This window comes from Uloborus diversus, chromosome 9, assembly GCF_026930045.1.
Source record: "Uloborus diversus isolate 005 chromosome 9, Udiv.v.3.1, whole genome shotgun sequence".
Taxonomy (NCBI): domain Eukaryota; kingdom Metazoa; phylum Arthropoda; class Arachnida; order Araneae; family Uloboridae; genus Uloborus; species Uloborus diversus.
Genome location: NC_072739.1, coordinates 153,352,345 through 153,372,540, shown reverse-complemented (window position 1 = coordinate 153,372,540; position 20,196 = coordinate 153,352,345). Strand labels below are relative to the sequence as shown.

General features: G+C 34.8%; 1 protein-coding gene across 1 annotated transcript in view; it reads right to left on the bottom strand.

Moving 5' to 3' along the window:
• LOC129230696 (venom protease-like) overlaps positions 1–20,196 on the bottom strand; it is a 165,675-nt gene that overhangs the window by 101,241 nt on the left and 44,238 nt on the right. The window contains exon 3 of the mRNA XM_054865116.1: positions 482–645. Coding sequence (XP_054721091.1) covers positions 482–645 — 164 coding nt within the window. The remainder of the gene's footprint in view (positions 1–481; positions 646–20,196) is intronic.

Below are 20,196 nucleotides of genomic sequence, written 5' to 3'. Positions count from 1 at the left end.
CACTTTCAGATATTTTGATCTAAAAATAGATTTATTTCTATCTCCGGAATTGTAATTTTGCATACTAGATGGCGAAAAGCTGGTAGATGAAAAATAAGAATTGCCATTAACACAAGTATAAAAGTTCTTCATGCAAGACTCGCTTAACTGAGTTCGAATTTCGTGTTTTTTTCTTTTTAGAAAAAGCTTTGTTTCATTCGAGTGGTGCTCCGTTAGAGAAAAAAGATATTTTTAAAAATGACTAGATGGCAAAAGATTGCAGATAATTTGGGTGATCACATTTCTGATTAAAAATTAAAACTTTTAAAAACGTATTTCTTTGAAGAAGAAAAAGACATTACTTTCCGGTCCCCCTAATATATCGGTTCTCCTTTACAAATGACATCAATTTCATGGCATTGAACGTATCCTCTTCCTGATTAAAAAGAAATGTTTAAGAAATATTGGCATTTTTTAAAGCAGTAGCTTAAATTGTTGGTACCTGTACAAGAGGGCAGCACACCCCCAGCATGATGAGGTTCTGCATGCAGACGGATCTCCGCAACCTGTTTATGTCCAGCACCAGTTGGGGGCAACGTCCAATGGGGCTGCAAGCACCTGGTTGCCTGTCGGGGGTCACGCATGGTCGAGCTGTCTGGAAAAGAACTGGGGAAAAAAATGAAGTTTCAGCAAAAACGAACTTTTTACAATCAATTTACTATTATAAATGTATCACTTTTGGAATTTTCTGAAAAATTCAATTTGATGTAATCAACTTACTAATATAAATGTATTACTTTTATAATTTTCTGCAAAAATGAATTCGTTGCAATCAATTTACTGATTTAAATGAATCATTTTTAGAACTTACCGAAAAAATGAATTTGCTTCTATTTAAGAATATAAATGTATCAATTTCTTAATTAACTGAAAGAAATGAATTCTATGCAATCTCTTGCTAAAGTACAAATTTCCAGATTTTTTGAGCAATCGCATTGCTTACTGTCCTCATTTGACTGTTTTGAATTCCTGTGATTTTATTTTCCCCCCGCCTCCCTCTGCAGCACCACCGTCGACCAGCCTCACGATGCTGTGCCTTTAGCGAAAACCGTCTCCATATCCTACACACACACACACCTACACAGACACATAGATACACACAAACACATAGACACACATACACACATACATTATGTATGTGTAGGTGTCATATATTTATATTTCAGTCCATATATGTCGTGATATATATCACCATATATATCTGATATTTATTTTGAAAATATCCTGATATTTTGCATATTATTTTTTTCAACTACGGTATCTTCAATATAAAATGAAAAAAAAATCATAGTAATATTGTACATTTATCACTATATATAACCAAAAAGATAGATACTATATTTTTAATAATATTTCTTTTTATTTTACATTCAGAAAATTATTATTAATGTAACAATTTTAATTCATATTAAAAGTGTTAGTTAAATATTAAACATTAGTCAGAAAAAAAGAAAATGTCTTATGACTGCATTAACTAATGCATATTTTTTATTTATGAAATATACAACGGTTTAAAAGTAGCTAACAAAAGAAAAATGAGCAAAACAGCAAATGCTAAATTAACTCCATTAAGATTGATAAAAATGTAAAATGAAATATTGGGTATAAATAGTGAAGGAAACTTCAATTTTAAGTCTACATATTGTAATAATAATAGAAGAAAATAAAGAGCGATTTGAAGATGCATTTACTATTTTGAAGACTTTAGTTTGTGCTGATTGAAAATATCGGATAGATATCAAAATATCCCATATATAACAAAATATCGTATATTTTCGAACCCTGGGAGGGACTGAAAATGAGCACTCAACGCATACACCGAAAATTAACCCAAATTGCTACCTCTTAAAATTGCTCCCTGCCTTCCACCCTCCCCTCTCAAATGAGCACCCCAGAAGACCAAGATCCAGTATTGCCAGATTGGTGGAAATTTCCCCATTTTGGGGAAATCTGGTGCTCTCTGGGGAAATGGGTTTTGAGGGGAATTCTTTGGGGAAAAATTTTTTCCTTGGGGAAAACCTGGGGAAAAAATATTTTTTTCGTAAATACGAATTTGCGTCTTGACATCTGGTAGTTACATTGTTTGTATCAAACAGCGTTGGTTTAACTTTGCTCAACTTTATGGAATTCGCATTTCACATTATGTGTAATATTATGCTACGGAATTTGCTTTAATAGTTGTGTGAGTAACTAGTTAATACGTGAAACAGACAAAAATAAGTGTGATGAAGAATGTTCTTAGATAAATATATACAAAAATCATAGTTTAAATGCACATACCGAAGCAGAGTTAGTAAATGCGAGTAGAAAAAAATATTTGGCTATTTCTTATCTTTCGGTCAGGCGCTTGTATTTATGACTAGTGGCACCCGCACGGCTGTGCCCGCAGTAGAAAATTAAAAGGTATTTTGGTTCCCCTGTATATTTACAAATAATGCATGATGAATTTCTCGCCAATTGGTTTGCCCACGTCTCGGTTCCGCATTATGATAACTTGGTAATTTAGTCGTCCATCTTATGAAAATTTTGCTCGATAAAATGTTCGTAAAATTGGAATCGAAAAATCGCTTAAAGGTGCACACCCCTGTCCTACAAACTAATTCTTTGCCAAATTTCACGAAGATCGGTCGAACGGTCTAGGTGCTATGCACGTCACAGAGATTCTGACAGAGAGAGAGAGAGAGATCCAGACAGAGAGACATTCACCTTTATTATTAGTAAAAATAAAAAAAGATAAAGATAAAGAAGACAAAATAAAAAAAAGCGAAAATGGGGGAAAAAAAAAGTTGGGGAATTTTATAAGGAAATTTGGTTATTTGGGGAAAAAAAAATTTTCAAGAGACAAAAATATCAGAGGAAGTTGACTCATTTTATGAAAATATTAGTGGGAAAATAATTTTTGAATTTGGGGAATTTTTATAGAAAACATCGTTTTTTTGGGGAAAAGTTGGAAGGGAATTGGGGAAATCTGGATTTGACCATCTGGCAACACTGCCGAGATCTCCTCCAAGATAGACTCTTTCTCCCTGATCCTGAACCTGAAACAATAAGTTCAAAGAATTTCAATGGCACGATCTGCGCCATAATTTTAGGCCCCCTCTTAGGCATCAATGCCTCAGATGCCCTCTTGCGATGGCCCAGATGTAATTCAATAGAAAGTTTTAAAACTATTTAGAAGTCAAAAACTAGAAAAAATCTTTCTAGTATAAATTAAATGGTGCTGCCATCTACAGAAAAAAACTTTAGTAGTGCTGCCATCTATTGGACAACGTTGAGAGCACTAAAACTAATCTAATTATAATTTATAAATTTTAGCAAAAATATTTTGATTTGCCCAGAGCCTGATTCCTGAATGTTTATTTTCAAAATGTCTTTATCAGAGTGGGCAGTGTTCAGTGCGATACATGGAAATTGTTGAGACATGAATGCAAAAACAACTTTTCTCCGAGAAAAAACAAAGTTCTCAAGTTGAGTTCAGGATGCGGCAATAACTATCTGGTTATAATGGCGAATTTGCACCCGTATACTCCTCATAAATAGCAAATTTGCAGTGTGTACCTATACGATATTTTTATTTCTTATTAATGCAAAATGATAGGGGTCAGTAATGTGGAAATTTCGTATTTAGATTAAATTTTGCTTTTTCGATTCATGCATGTTGAGATTTTTCCTAGGAAAACGTAATTTTACAATCCCCCCCCTCTTTTAAAAGTAAAAATCTGTTTAAGTTAAGCCTTGAATGAATGCAAACGATCTGTAACCATGGCGAGGAAAATTTGTCCTCTGAATAAATATTAAACCAAAGAGCAAAAACTATTCTTGTCGTTATGGAAATCTGAAAAATCAGAGTAACGTCGACCTTGGTCAAGTGAGCTTAATCAGCAAAAATCGTGATTGTTCAATAAAAAAAAATTTCATAAAAATATAAGTGAGTCAGAAGTATCATTGTGCCGAACGTAAAGATTAAAAATGTGCTTACTCTTGTTTAATTAAAATACTAAGATCTTTAACAAAATGTTGGTAAAATTATTCAGTCCGATTGTCCCGCACGTAAAGCGGAACGGACCTTGTTCACCCCCCCCCCCCCTCCCGTTTATGCAGAAGTTAATATATTTTTTAAAAATTCCTGTTGTTGAATACTGATTATTGTGCTTTGCACATGGTTCAATCAAAAAACATGGAAAACTATAAAGTAATTAGGCTAAGAGAGTAGTAATTTACCATTCGAATTTTACTCTAGCTAAGACTATCATTACAACACGTCATACTCCCCCCCCCCCCAAAAAGAAAAAAAGAAAAAAAAAAGAAAGAGAGAGAGAGAGAAGAAAAAAGAAGTCTCCACTCACGATAGGGAAACGTTGCAAGAACCCACGCATAAGTGAAAAGTTCGCGTTGTTAATAGTGTATATATAGGACTTATTGATAAACCTACACACAGTGGTGGATACAAGGGGAGGGTCATGGGGGTCATGACCCCCTAAAGTGTTAATAATATTATTTGTCCACATTGTGTTTAATCACTTTGTGGATAAAATGTCAACAACAATTTCAGTAGTCTTTTCAATTCCTTAATTATTTTTGAAAGTAAATATTTGAAATATTACTTCTTTTCATTGCTTATGAAATTAATTTGTAACGATTGCGCCTAGAAAAGGGCCTTATTCATGACCTACTTTTTGCTTTTCGTTGACACGGAAGCAGTTTCAGAAATTTTTCTTACCCAAAACCGTAGGTCAGTTCGGGGGGGGGGGGAGGGCATTCTTCAGCATGATCCTCTCCCCTAAAATGAGTTTTATCCGCCCCTGCATAATAAACCCAGGGGTGCTCCTATGGGTAGAGATCCCTGAAGGTCACTGTGACCTTCCAAAAAGTATTTATTCGGCAAATTTGTTTAACAATTTGGGGGGGGGGTTCAGGGGGCGAGAACGTATAAGGTAAAGTGAATCAGCAAAACGGACTATAATTTACTGTTTTACTCAAATTTTTAGTCACTTGTGAATGTTTTTAATATTACCGCTTTTCTTTTTTTCGGGGGTTGGGGGGGGAGGCCATTCTTCAGCATGATCCTCCCCCCTAAAATGAGTTTTTGTCCGTCCCTGCATAATAAACCCAGGGGTGCTCCTATGGGTAGAGATCCCTGAAGGTCACTGTGACCTTCCAAAAATTATTTATTCGGCAAATTTGTTTAACAATTTGGGGGGGGGGTTCAGGGGGCGAGAACGTATAAGGTAAAGTGAATCAGCAAAACGGACTATAATTTACTGTTTTAACTCAAATTTTTAGTCACTTGTGAATGTTTTTAATATTACCGCTTTTCTTTTTTTCGGGGGGGGGGGGGCGGGAGTTCGAGTGTTTTTCATCTATGTGTCTCCGAATCTGGATTTTCAGCGTTAGCATACCTAGAGTCAAACTATCGAGCAAGATAATGAAAGTGTCTTAGGTTGTATTTTGAGTCGCCCCCGAACTTAAAGTTTTGGCAGGACAGAAATTTCTCAATTTGCCGAGTGGAAACTCCAAATTTCGCCGAGTGACGATCATGTAGCCGGATAGAACTCCAAATTTTGCAGAGTGATGATAATTTTTTGCCGAATCGTCAGACAAAATTTGCCGAATGTGGAAGTTCTTGAAAAGGCGCAGTGATTCTCATCGGGTCGCCCCTCGTTCTACTTAGTCACAGCTTATCATTCAGAAAATTGTGATGGATAAACAGTGGCAGCCCTCCCACTCATTTTGTGAGAGTGACTGGCATTATATACCAACTTTACCTATATGCCTCAAATTGATATGTATTAAGTTTTCACTACCTTGATTTCATGTAGTGCTGTGCCAGCTAGGCTGACAATTTGGGGTGCGCTGCTTCCCTTTTCCGACTGTACCGTAATTTTGTGTGAAGTCCGACTTCCACAATACACACATGCCATAAGGACTAATTTGTAGGGTAGGATCTACCATTCACAGCACAAAATCACATTCACACAAAGAAAGGACAAGACCATCCATGCCCGAGCCGGGATTCGAACCCGGGACCCTCCCCAACGCAGTCAGACTTCTCTGACCACTAGACAAGGCTGTCGGGATTTCATGTGTTCCAATAATATAATAGTAGAGTAAGACCCCGATTTAACAAACCTCTATTTATCGAATTTCGCAAATTTTTCTTTTTCCCGACTAAAATGAAAGCAAAAACCTATTTACCGAAAAATAAACCTCGATTTAACAAATTATTTTAACAGCCGAAAAAAAAAGTTTAATTTAAGTTAGGAAATATTGGATTGTTTTCCGAATGAGATAACCATCTTTTCCGAAGAAGAAAAAGACTTCTTTTGGAATCAGCCAATTTTAACGGGCGAAGAGGCGACCAACGAATATCGATTCTGATGCAGAAAGCGATGATGAAACTCCCATTAAAACTGATACTTTTCAAATACTGTACATGGCATGGAAAGTGTAAAAATATCTCATACATCAGGCAGTAAATGAGATTGTTTTTTCTTACCTCCGTAAAGTCAAAAGAGAACTATTTCAAGTCAAGAGTCGAGGAAATCGTCAAACATCTATTACTCAGTTCTGTAAAAAATTTCAAATTAGCTAGTGTGGTAAGTCACGGAATGCTGAAAACAAGTGTATACTTTCTAATGGGGTGGTCCTTCAGTCAAAAGTACTACTTTTAGTCATTAAAATGGATAGAATGAGCAAAAAAAAAAAAAAAAAAAAAAAAAACAAATGACATGGATCCAGAAAATACTTTTATTTTCCAAACAGTTTTTTTTAATTAGTTTTTTTAAAATGTCTGATTTTGAAAACAACGTGTAGTCTTGATTGACGTCGCAAATGATGTACCTTGTGTGGCGCATCTTTCTACTACGTTTCCACATTATGAACATCAAGTACCGAATTAAAGTTGCGCGCTACGCTTGCTATCAACCATATCGTTGCCAATACACGTGAGTAAAGATGCGAATTAAATATTTTGCACTGTGAATGGCAACAATGAATGGCATTTCATCATTTGTGATGTCATCGGCAGAAGCCGTAAGTAAATAATGAAAGCGCTCCGATTTAAGTAATTTCTTAAAAATATTAAACGTAAACAAATTTATCAAAAAATGGTCAAATCCTATGTTTTTAAGCACGCTCTTTCAGAAAAAAAAAAAAAACTTTTAAAATTTGGAAAACGACCCATTTATGAATATTTTTGAGCAGTTGCTTTTTTTGGGGGGGGGTTTTAGATAAGGCAAGTGCAGTTTTAGTTAATTTTTTTCACACCTCGAAATTACGAATAACTCCGATTTAACGTATAAAAGTTTCGGTACCAATGAATTCGTTAAATCGGGGTCCCACTGTATGTTCAAAATACAGCTAAGAGCAGAAATATAAAATTTTGTGCATGAAAGAATCTATATTTTATTTGAATCATCAGATTCTGCTATACTAACCAGCTTAAGTTTCAAGATCCAATTGTACTACTTGTATTGTTGTATTGATCACATATAGAGAGGGGGGGGGGGTCATCAGTTTTCAAAGATAAATGCAGAGTCTTAAAGGTTGAGAACATCTGTTTTAACCCATTGCTTAGTTATGTATTACCGTTTTCTATGTAAAGAAATGAATCTGTGCTGTGTATTTTCAAAAAAACCTAGTTACGTTATTCAACACAAAATGCTGTTATGATGTATGCGAAAGGAATAAATGTCCATTTACAAAACCAATATTTTGTAGCTACTAACGAATCCGATACTTAAACACCACACTTCGATTTCAAAAAATTTCGCGTTGCGAGCGAAAAGGTCGCGTTAATTCTGAGATAAATAACTCGGGAAAAACTCGCGTTATATCCATTTCGCGTAGATCAAATCGCGTTCTAGCGCAAGTATAATAAACATCCATACATCGCGAAAAAGTTTATATTTTGAAAAGTGCTTCCCTCAAGCCAGTCATTTCTGAATTTTTCAAGGGGCTGTGGAACAAGGGATATGAACCAACGTATTTTTTATAGGGGAAAAATGCATGCACGAATACATTTTTAAACTGTTTCTGAAATGGAGAGGGGGATCATATCTGACTGCCAAAAAGACAGGCCTGCCCCCCCCCCTTCCATTTTGAGTTGGATACGCCCTTGATTCCTAACGATGTGTAGCTGGAGCGCGTAATGTTCTCCTTTTTGTTCCAAACAAAAGTATTTTTGAATCTATAAAGACTACTTGTGTGCAAACCAATCAGAAAGGATTATACGCCATTGTATGGAGAATTTTTTTTTTTTTAATGCGATTCATTAGTGGTATTTACTAAAATTGCTATAAAAAATTTCAAAGTCTTGGAAACGATTTGCATTTGTACCATTTTCACAAAGAAAATCCGTGTATCATATCTTATGACACTACTAATTTACGGAGTGGATTTGATAATTTGTTTGAAAACTAATCATATATTTGAATCGCTGATTTTAAAAAGGGCGTAAGTCACCATTTTTGACAAATCGATATAATAATGGGAAACGGTACTGTGAACGTAAACCTACTAAATAAGATTAAAAACGGCATAAGTTTGTATGAAAAGTGATTGAGAAAAATGGAGGGGAAATTTGCGATGATTTTGAAAAGGGCGTTAGTCATTGAACTTACGCCCTTTTCAAACTCATTGGTAAATTCTAATAGATGTCGCTGGTTGTGCAAGGTGATATTTTTTGTTTCTCTTGTATTACAGTGTTTTATGAACTGTAGTGGCTGATCTTCCGTCACTATTTCGTGATATTGCATCATTATTTTACCAATATTACGTCGTCATTATCTACGTTATTTTGGTTTAGGTATTTTTTTTTAAACATTAATGATGGACAAAGAAAATGAAAAAAAAAAACATAAAAAAGGAGTCAGAAACATGCTTTGATTCATTTTTTTTTCAGAGAAACGTGACGGTGTCCTTGCTAATATGTACTCTATGTAATCAAAGACAATACAAAACGTCTATTTTCAATCCGTCGTTGATCACCATGAAGTCGAAAAACATCGTCCCAGAAAAGAGAACCACGAGTGAGGCAGCCCACTTTCAGCTATCATGTCATGCAGGGCTCCCAAAAAGTATCTGTTTGACAAAAGGTTTTTCTCAGTCTTCACAGCGTCTCCGCGTTCAAGCTCCTCGACCAAATTTTTAAGATTTTCGCCATTGAAATCCTCCGAATAGTGGAGTATATTAAATCATTTCCCACAAAAACGTACCACTATTCCAGCAGAGAAAACATCTACGTCCCTGACGAATATCATACATTGATTCTGGCTACCAGAAGGATCCCTTCACTGTCAAAGTGCGACGCCCCAAAGAAGTCAAAGATTTCAGTCAATGGTGGCCAGAGTTTTATAAGAAATCCTGCGTCCCATTGAAAAAGTTCCGCCCAGGCTAGAAGAGAGATTATCACGATTTATTCTCCGGGGGGGGGGGGGGGGGGGGGGGGGGGGGGGGGGGGGGGGGTCAGTTCCAACAAGATGTACGTGTTTGATTCTTCAACACGTAGGATCCTTATTGCTTTTGACCGGATTGACGGTCTTAACTACAACAGTTACAAACTCCTGAAAGTCAAGAACATCCCCAATCTACCAACTACGCCAACATACACTCCCTGATCAGGTGCCCATCAATGAAAAGAAACATTAGAAAGCTCCTCTTTCACATTCCCGAATAACACCATGGATTCTATAAAATGATCCTCTCTTGGGAAAAATACCGCTTCTAACAAGGCCAACCAATTTGTAACATTTATACAATTAAAAATATCTTTAAAATAAGTGCAAATAAAATATTTTTTTACTGCCAAAAACCGATTGATTTTGTAAAGGGCGTAAGTCATCTAATTTGTAAATTCGATGTATGATCCAAATTAAATCGGAAATTAACCTATACTTCACTGAACATATGTAAAAGCAATGCCGTAGGAACGACTGCTATAGATTGATAACTAATTCGCAACTTGAGATAAACGGTTTTATCAAGTTTTCTCAAAATCAATTACTGGTGACTATGCTCTTTTCAAAATCAGCGATTCATTTATACAGCAAATACACTGCTGCAGCAGATAAATGATTTCCTCATAGATGGCGCCATAGAAATCGATTCTTGGTTCATCTGTACGTTTCTAGCGCCATCTATGAACTTAATAAATTACTAGATCTCTAATTGTTGGTTATATTCAAAAGATTGACAATGCTGCTCAAAGTAAAATTATTTGTACGGTTTCAAAAAATTCTCTAATTTTACGAAAATTGAAGCTTACTAAAAATTGAGAGTCAAAGATTTATACTACATATTAATACCAATTTGAGCTTATCAGCATATATTTTTGTTTCTACTCCCAGTCATATTCATGATCTGTTTCAAATATATAAAGATTAAACCGTTATTAACTTCATTCGCAGAATACGCATATGTAATATCATTCAAGTGAGTCTCTCGGAAGGGACAAATATAAATAAATAGAAGTCGGCGCTCATTTAAATTTATAGTGTCTAGACCGAGAATAATCTACAGTAGGGTGGGTATAAAACACCTTTATGGATCATTACACGTCAAATCGCCTAGGCCGTGCCTTCATGTCTCCGATTTTGTCTATTGTGGATTTACAAATACATGAAAAGCTCAGATTATTATTATTATTATTTATTTTTTAAGATTTTTTGAATAAAAATTACACTTTGGAAATTTTTTTCAAAAATTCGATTTTTGATTATTTTTTGGAGTCATCGTTTTACCATGAATTCAGAAAAATCTTCCTATTTTTTTTATTTTTCAATCAATTAAGCTGAATTTGGTATCAATTTCAAGCTAATATTTTTTCCTTTCAGTGTACAAGCGACAGAAACTATTCTGTGGATAGTTGGGTGTTGCCACTCCGTATCCAAAGTCAGTTTTTATGATTTTTCAACAGGGAGATTAAATAAGTCATATCTCTGGAGTATACCAACTATGATCTGCATCAATTTTTTTTTTTTTTTTTTTTTGTGGCATGTTTAAATCATTCTCTTGCTATGTAGAAAAAAAGTAGAAGGGTGTTTTTTGTTGTTTTGAAATAAAATAATAAAGTTTGTTTTGCAGAAAATACAAGTTTTCTATTATTTCAAAGCCTCTTTGAGCTTAAAAAAGCCTAAAAACTTTTCAGAACAATTAATACTGGAATGTAAAAAGATAAAAATCGATTTTTATCAATAAAAGGTTGTTCGATTTAAATCGTTAAAAGGTTGTTCAATTTGGAAAAGAATTGTGCAAAAACCTGCGATTTAAACTTGACAAAAAAAAAATGTATATTAATTTGAATTTTTGGCATCTTGAATTCAAATTATGTTTTTCGCAATCACGAGCGTGTGTGTGTATGTATGTGCGTGTGTGTTCGTGTAGGCGCATGTGTGTCGGTGCGTGTGTGTGTGAGTGTATGTATGCATGTGTGTGCGTGTTGTGTCTGCAATGCTGTGCGTGTATGCAGTGCTGTGCGTATATGCAGTGCTGTGCGTATATGCAGTGCTGTGCGTATATGCAGTGCTGTGCGTGTAGGCGTTCGTGTGTGTGTGTGTGTAGGTGTGCGTGTGTGTGTAGGAGTGTGTGTATATGTAGGTGTGCGTGTGTTTGTAGGAGTATGTGTATGTGTAGGTGTGCGTGTGTTTGTAGGAGTGTGTGTATGTGTAGATGTGTGTGTGTAGGAGTGTGTGTGTATAGGAGTGTGTGCATCTGTAGGTGTGTGTGTATGTGTGGGTGTGTGTGTGTGTAGGATATGGACACAACCTGGAGACGGTTTTCGCAAGAGGAGCAGCATCCTGAGGCGGCCGGTCGATGGTGATGCTTAGTGGGTGCTGGCGGAAAATAAAATCAGCGTATCGCCAAAAACAGTCAAATGAGAACAATAAGCAATCGTGATTGCTCAAAAAAAAAACTTTATTTTGATTGAAAATGTATTAAATATTATGAATAATAATAAGAAGATTAGTGGGAAAAAACATTTCTCATTTCATTATTTCGCATATTTTTCGATATTTAAAAGACAAAAAAAAAAAAAATCTTTTATTATTGAAAAGTTTTTATAGAGCAAGAACTTGTTAGGATTACGTAACACCTGCCAATGATCCTCCACTCTTACAGGACTCATGCAACGCAACTCTAGATTTCTCTGAAGAAGATTATTTTTGCTGATTAAAGTAGACCGGGGCACGTCTACGCACGGGGCACGTTTAGTTGGAGAGTCAACAGTCATAACAAATTGATGCTGCTGCCTTCTAAACATTCTCACAGAATTTTGAGCATCAGTGGAGCTCCGGTCTAGCATGAGGAAAGAATAATCTGTTTCCTAACAAGTTGAGTGAATTTTGTGTTGAACGCTTTGAAGCTTATTGTGAATAAATAACACTTAGTAGAAAGAAAAAAATATAGAAAATAATAATAATTTGAATTTTGACATCTTGAATTCAAATTATGTTTTTCGCAATCACGAGTGTGTATGTAGGCGTGTGTGTTTGTGTGTGGGGGGTATGTGTGTTTGTGTGTAAGGAGTATGTGTATGTGTGTGTAGGCATGTGTGTTTGTGTGTCGTGGGTATGTGTGTGTGTGTAGGGGGTATGTGTATGTGTGTGTGGGGGTTATGTGTATGTGTGTGGGGAGATATGTGTATGTGTGTGTAGGCATATGTATTTGTGTCTGTGTGCAGGCATGAATGTGTGGGTGGTTGTGTGTATGTGTGTGCATGTTTTTGTGTGTGTGTGTGTGCATGTGTAGGTGTCTGTATGTATGCGTTTGTGTATGTGTATGTGTGCGTAGGTGTATGTGTGTGTATGTGTTTGTGTGTGTGTATGTATGTGTGCGTGTAGTTGTGTATGTATGCGCATGTGTGTAGAACATGGATGCAACCTGGAGACGGCTTTCGCTAGAGGAGCAGCATCGTGAGGGTGGCGGCGGGAAAATGAAATGATAGGACGCCAAAAACAGTCAACTGAAAGCAATAAGCAATCGTGATTGCTCAAAAAATTAGCAGAATTTTATCATTTTCTGAGAATTATAATTTTATGAAGTGAAATGTTATTATATTTTTTTAGCACGTTAAAAATAAATCTAAATTTGGCCACGTGACAAGTTTACGCGTTGACGTCGGATTCTTACTGTGTTTTACTTAAACGTGCCCTGACACTTTTCTCGCTCCAAACTCTCTGAAACGTTTTAGTATTTTCCGGCTATTTAGTTTGAAAATTACCGCTTAATTTTTAATTAAGTTACACATTCGCATCTGTTATAGCTTACAATCACAACGTGCTGTCTTCATGCTCGTTCAGCTTTTATTTTATACACTACTAGCTGTACCCAACGCGCGTTGCTACGCCAACAAAAAAATACATCATTATACTGATTTTCATGACAATCGGTTGAACGGGACAGAAGTTGCTACTCTGCAGTGCCACCTGGTGGCGAGTGGCTTCAATGAGCATATTATGCACCTTCTCCGTGGAAAAATACATATATATAGCAATTTTCATAATAATCGGTCCAGGTATGATCAATCAATCGCTAAAAATATCAAATAGAAAAAGTTTTAAATCCCCCCGTTGCATGAAAAGCCATAAAACAATAAAGAATTTATTTGTTCAAACCCAAGAAAAATGGCAACAGCTAACTTCTTATCAATGAGATCTTTCACGCGAATTAATTTCTGCAGCCGATAATTTTATTCGTATTTATCCAATGGATTGTGACTTAAATTAGATTAAAAAAGGAACTGTCGATCGGATTTTTTTCGAACTGGTCTATAAACATTCCCAGTACCAAAAATAACAAACGGTGAAAGTTTCAGCCAAATCTGCCGGGTAGTTTTTGAGTTCATGGATGACATACAGACAAACATTCATTTATATATATATAGATTGTCTATAATAAATTTGCTTTATTTTAACGATGGTGAGACATTATGTTAAAAACACTAACAGAACCAGGTTAGGTGTGAAAATAAATATGCGTAAACGTGCCCCGTGTACGGGGCAAGTTCACGCAACCTACTTGGACTCAAAAATAATTTTTTTGACTGTTAGAAACACAAACTGATCAACAACTGGATGTACCAATTTTGACTTCATTAACTGCTTCATAAAACAGCTATGTCTAAAATTTCCTTAATTAAAACATAAAAATTAGAAAAATCCTCGAAAAACATCCGCGTAAACGTGCCCCGATCTACCCTACATTTCAAAATCTCTTGGAAACTTATTTAAAAATTGGTAAAATTCTGATTTTTTTCATCTTTTGATACAGGAAATGTGTTCTATCTGCCATCTTTTTACAGAAATCAAACAGAAGATATTGGAGGAAATTTTGTGAGTTGTTCTGCAATAAAGAAAACTGAGTTGATGTGTGCATCACGTGACTTCCTTTTACTCCAATTTAATGTCATTTTCCCATTATTGGTAATTTTAATGTGATTTAATAGTTTATTCTATAAATATCACTAACAGTGGCCAAATTGGAACAAGATTTAAAAAAAAAATCGACAAATTTCTCGCCAAGTTGGAGACAAAACTTGGCGACTAAAAGACTGGCGATATATCGCCAAGTGTCCAACAAATTATTACGCCACTTCAGTTCACATTGAAATTAACAATGATTTCCGCCCAAAAAGGAGCAAAAGGCCCTTTAAAAACACCCGAATGCAACCAAAAGGGGAGGTACAGATATCAAACAGAAGATATTGAAGGAAATTTTGTGAGTTGTTCTGCACTAAAGAAAAAAAAGGGTGAGATAACTTTTAATAAGAAATAGAGTAAATTTTCAAAATAATTGCAGTCTGCACAAGCATGCCTTTCATTTCACATTTTTATAATCGACTAGCTGCGTTGCCCGGCTTTTCCCGGTCTACCTAGAAAATAAAAATTGTGTCAAGTGACGTATATTCAACAATCAGGCGTAAAAAATAAATTAAAAAAACATCATGATTTCCGTTCCAAACAATGACGACATATATTAAAATACTTTTAAGAAATTAAATCCAGAAAGATGGATTTAAAATGCGTAACTATGGAAACACAAAATAAAATAAGTTTAAGGAATTAAAATGCGAAAGAAAATGGTTCACAATTTGAATGGAATCGAGATTTCTTAAATTTGATTTAAAAAGGCTTGTAACTTTTTTTCCTTTCGAGATAAAAGCTTATTTTTTCGACCATAGGTCGAGTTAAATCTGGAGTAAAAAAGGTCGCTTTTTCCAGCTGTGGGAAAGAAAGCTAAGTGACAATTCCTTCATTTTTTATTGATTTATTTAATGAAGAAAGTAGTGCCTAAATTTCAGCTAAGCCTAAAAAAATCGAGCTAAAAACGCAAATAACTCCCGCCGTAATAAAGTTAGAGCATTGAAACAAATTGCGTAGAACGCGGAAAATCCTATCCTTTCTAACGATGTGTAATATTAATATGTGCAAGTAATTTTTCACCCCCATATTTGAGAATTTATGTGAAAACTGAACGTAAATTGGAATAAAAAAAAAGAACTATTCATCGAATTTAATTCGAACTGATCTGCAAACCTTTTCAGGACTTAAAGGAACAAATTGTGAAAATTGCAGCGCAATCGACGGGGTAGTTATCGAGTTTTGCGAGTTCAAACAAACAGACGCTTTTTGGGGACTTCATTTTATACTATGTAGAGACGAACGCTATGCATGGATTCACTTTCAAAGAGCAAGAAGAGTGATTAAAGCAATCCACTATAATATGAAAATCTGTTCGCGTCCGTCCGTCTGTCTGTCTGTCTGATGATCGATCTTCTCGAGAACCGCTGCGAATCAAGAGTCAAACGAGACACCGATCAATTTGAAATTTTCCAAAGAAAACAGTAGGACCAATCTCGTAATTGTGCGACTTTAATTAGCGGAGATATTAATTAAAACGTTAATTAACATAACGTTATTCAGGAATTTTTATTTCTTTCCTGTTGCCATTTTGCATATGAGTGAGCGAGTAAAATTCTAATAATTGTTTTAAAAGAGATTTTTTTGGCTGCTGTCCAAATCTTAAAACAACGTTTCCAACTAGAATTTCATTTTTAATTAGTTTAAAATTGGTTGCTCTATTCGGACATAGCCTTTATTTTATCATCTGTCCTTTTTTTATTTTTACATTCAACGTTCCTAACACTTTTTAGCATATGAAAGTTGTTTCTTTAGCTATGTTTATTGATTGCAGTGTAAGTTGATCATCTACCGGCCTCATATTTTGGTACATTTAGGATGTGCGACTAATTATGTTTATTTTGTTGGACTTTTTCCCGTCACATGGGTGAGTTTCCAAATTTTAATAACTCTATTTTTCCTTTCTGTTTCTATTTTTGAAATACACTTTGTATCATTAAAAGAACATGTTAAATTAAGATTGTTTGGATTTCTTTAAGTGAAACAGAGTGGATTGAAAAAGATTGTTTTTAAGGGTTTTAACTAAAGCTAAATTGGAATCTGATGACCTGGTATTAAATTAATGCTTACTAGTGTTTATATAATGTGTGTACAACAGTATTTTTAGAATTATTAACGCAACGTAAACAACTGCTTGTACTCGTACCAAGTATACAAAAATTACGTACTTCTTACCGAAAAGATTTTTTTTTTTTTTTCAATTTTCCCTCAAAGTAGTGTTAGTAAATTAATTTTAGAGGCAGTAAGTATAAATCAGATCATTTGGGTAACAACGTAGCCATTGCAAAAATTAAATGAAACCTGTGAACTAATAATGATTTCGCGACTATAGTTTAAAAAATGACCAGGTTTGTACCTGGTACTAGTACAAGCTGTTGTTTTTATTCCTTTCATAATGCAAGCAACACAGTTTGTAGTCCATATTGAACATCATTCTTCTAATGCTATGGAAATGAATCGACACATAGCTTCAGTCGATTATAAAATGTTAAATGAAATGGATGCTTATGAGTACTGCATTTATTTTAAAAATTTACCCCATTTCTTGATTCAATTCAAAATTATCTTACACATTTTTTCTTTATTGTAGAACAACTTACAAAATTTCCTTCAAACTTTCTGTTTGAACTTTTTAAAAAGCTGGAAGATGGAACGTACCAAAAGAATGGATCTTTTGTACCAAAAGATGAGAAAATTAGAATTTCTAACAACAAGTTTCAAAGATCAATCTACCAATCTATCAACCTAATCTGCCTATCTACCTATCTATATCTATCTATCTATCCATCTTTATCTCTATTTGTCCATCCACATATCTATTTGTATATCTATCTACATATTTGTCTATCTACATTTCTCTCTATCTATTTATCTCTTTACCTATATGTCTACGTAATTATCTATCTATCGATCTATCTATATATCTTCCTCTCTACCCATCTATTAATCTATCTATCTTCCTGTCTACTCATCTATTAATCTATCTATCCATATCTCTATATCTCTATCTGTATATCTACCAGTCTATCTATGTGTCTATATCCATCTATCTACCAATCTGTCTATCTACCTGTCTATCTACCAGTTTATCTATCTGTATATCTATCTACATATTTGTCTATCTACATTTCTCTCTATCTATCTATTTATCTCTTTACTTATATGTCTACGTAATTATCTATCTATCGATCTGTCTATATATCTTCCTCTCTACCCATCTATTAATCTATCTATCTTCCTGTCTACTCATCTATTAATCTATCTATCCATATCTCTATATCTCTATCTGTATATCTATCAGTCTATCTATGTGTCTATATCCATCTATCTACCAATCTGCCTATCTATCTATCTACCAGTTTATCTATCTATATATCTATCTACATATCTATCTGTATATCTCTATTTATCTAGCTATATCTCTATGTCTCTATCTGTCCCCTCCATATCTATTTATCTATCATTTTTTCTACCTACCTACCTGTACCTATATATACATCTAGCTATTTATCTATATCTGTATCTATCTCTTTATATATCCATGTTTCTATCTATATATATCTATCCATTTGTCTACCTGTTTATCCACCCAACTATATGCATCTATCTACCTGTTTTTATCTATCTATTTATCTATCTGTATATCTAGTTATCTATCTATATCTCTATCTTGTCTATGTAAATATATATCTGTCTATATTTCTATCTACCTACCTACCTGTACCCATATATCCATCAACTACCTACCTATCTACCCGTCTAGTTCTATCTACCCATCTATATATATCTACTTATATGCCTATCCCCCTATCTGTCTACCTATTTATCTATCGGTACGTCTATCAATATCTCTATCTGTCTGTCTATATGTCTACTTATCTATCACTATATGTCTATCTATTATCAATCTATCAGTCTAACAACCTAATCTGTATATTCACCTACTTATACCTATCTATCCACCTATCTACCTGTCTGTCTATCTATCTCTCTCTATATCACTTTGTCTCCCTATCTATACACCTATTTATCTATCTATATCTGCCTATCTACATATCTATCTATTTAAATATCTGTCCATCTACACATCTATCTATCTACCTAGTTGCCTATCTCCATATACTCTTATCTACCTACATGTCTATTTTTCTACCTATTTACCTATAACTGTATCTTTCTCCTTATACATCTATGTTTCTATGTATATCTATGTATCCATTTATCTACCTGTTTATCTACCCAACTATATGCATCTATCTACCTGATGTGTATATATCTATTTATCTATCTCTACATCTATCCATATCACTATCTGTCTATCTATATGTTTACCTATCTTTCTATCTATCTACCAATTTACCAACCAAATCTGTTAATCCAAACTTCTATATATTTCTATAAATTTCTCTATCAGTCTATCTACCTATCTATATACCTATTTATCTATCTATTTACTTATTTATGTATCTATCAATCTATCTATATCTCTCCTAGTAGACAGACAGGTAGATAGAGTGATAGGTAAATAGATAGGCAAGTAGACAGATAATAATTCTAGGTAGATAGACAGATGGAGAAATCTATATATATAATTCTCTTACGTGCCGGCAAATGAAGGGGTGAATTTCTAAACCTCTGTTGGCAACACTTCGCCGATAAATCATGTAAACAAACTTCTACGTTGTTTTGAAATCTTGAATCACAGAATACTCAACGAACTTTTTTTTTTTTTGAGATGAGTTTGAGTCGGGCTGTGGCCCATTTCAACCTTAATCAGCAAAGAAAAGCTCAAAGAAGGCAGGAAACCGTTCTTGAATCCAATTTAAGACGAGCCATTTCCAGAGTTGTATTCTCTGATTCGCTGCCGATAATTTTTAGCGGCTGGGGAATTTTCAGTCAGCAGTTCCTTCAACAGATCAGGTGCGTTACACAATGCCGGTAACCGCACCTTTCCGTCATGGCAACATTTAGTATATTTATTTGCAGTATTACGCTCTTTCTGCCAATAAAGAGCACCACAAAATTCGCATTCTTCACACATTGCTCCACAATCATGTTCATCGGCAATGTTGTTTTGAACGCGTAGGCGCTTTGAGCGTCGTCTATTCTCTGCTTCAGTACGACAGTTCAGTTCAAAATGAATAACCGAGAAAGAATTTACTTTATTCCTTTTATTCTCAGCTGAAAGGTTTCGCCAAATTTGTTTAGGGTTATAGTAGTTTTAGTATTGTGCAAGCAAAGTAGCCTTGGCGAGTTTTCGCGTTTTTAGTTAAACCATTTTTTGTTCGTGACGTGGCAAGGATTCAGAATAACAACAAGAAGGACAAACGTTTGAGAAAATATGTTTGGTGCTCTCTGAGCCTGTTTTTAGTCATGGCCAGCTCTATGTGGCATTATCAAGAACAAGATCTTTTGAAGCAGTGTCAGTTGTGGCTCCCAAACGGGACATTTTTAATTGTGTATATGAGGAAGTTTTCTCAGATTAGAATATATAAGAGTGTAAATATGTAAATATATATAAGAGTGTAAATAATGTAAATACATCCCTCGGGGGAGCCTGTAACCCCTAGAGGGCGCGTCCCCAGGTGGCGGATAGGGGAATGCCTTCATTGGTTTTCCAATGGGTGGTAGAAGGGAAATAAAATACCTTCCGCGGACCAACAGGTAGAAGTGCAATCTCTCCAAAGCAATGACAGACACTTTTGTATCTATAATGGTAAAGTTGTGCACATTGCCAAGG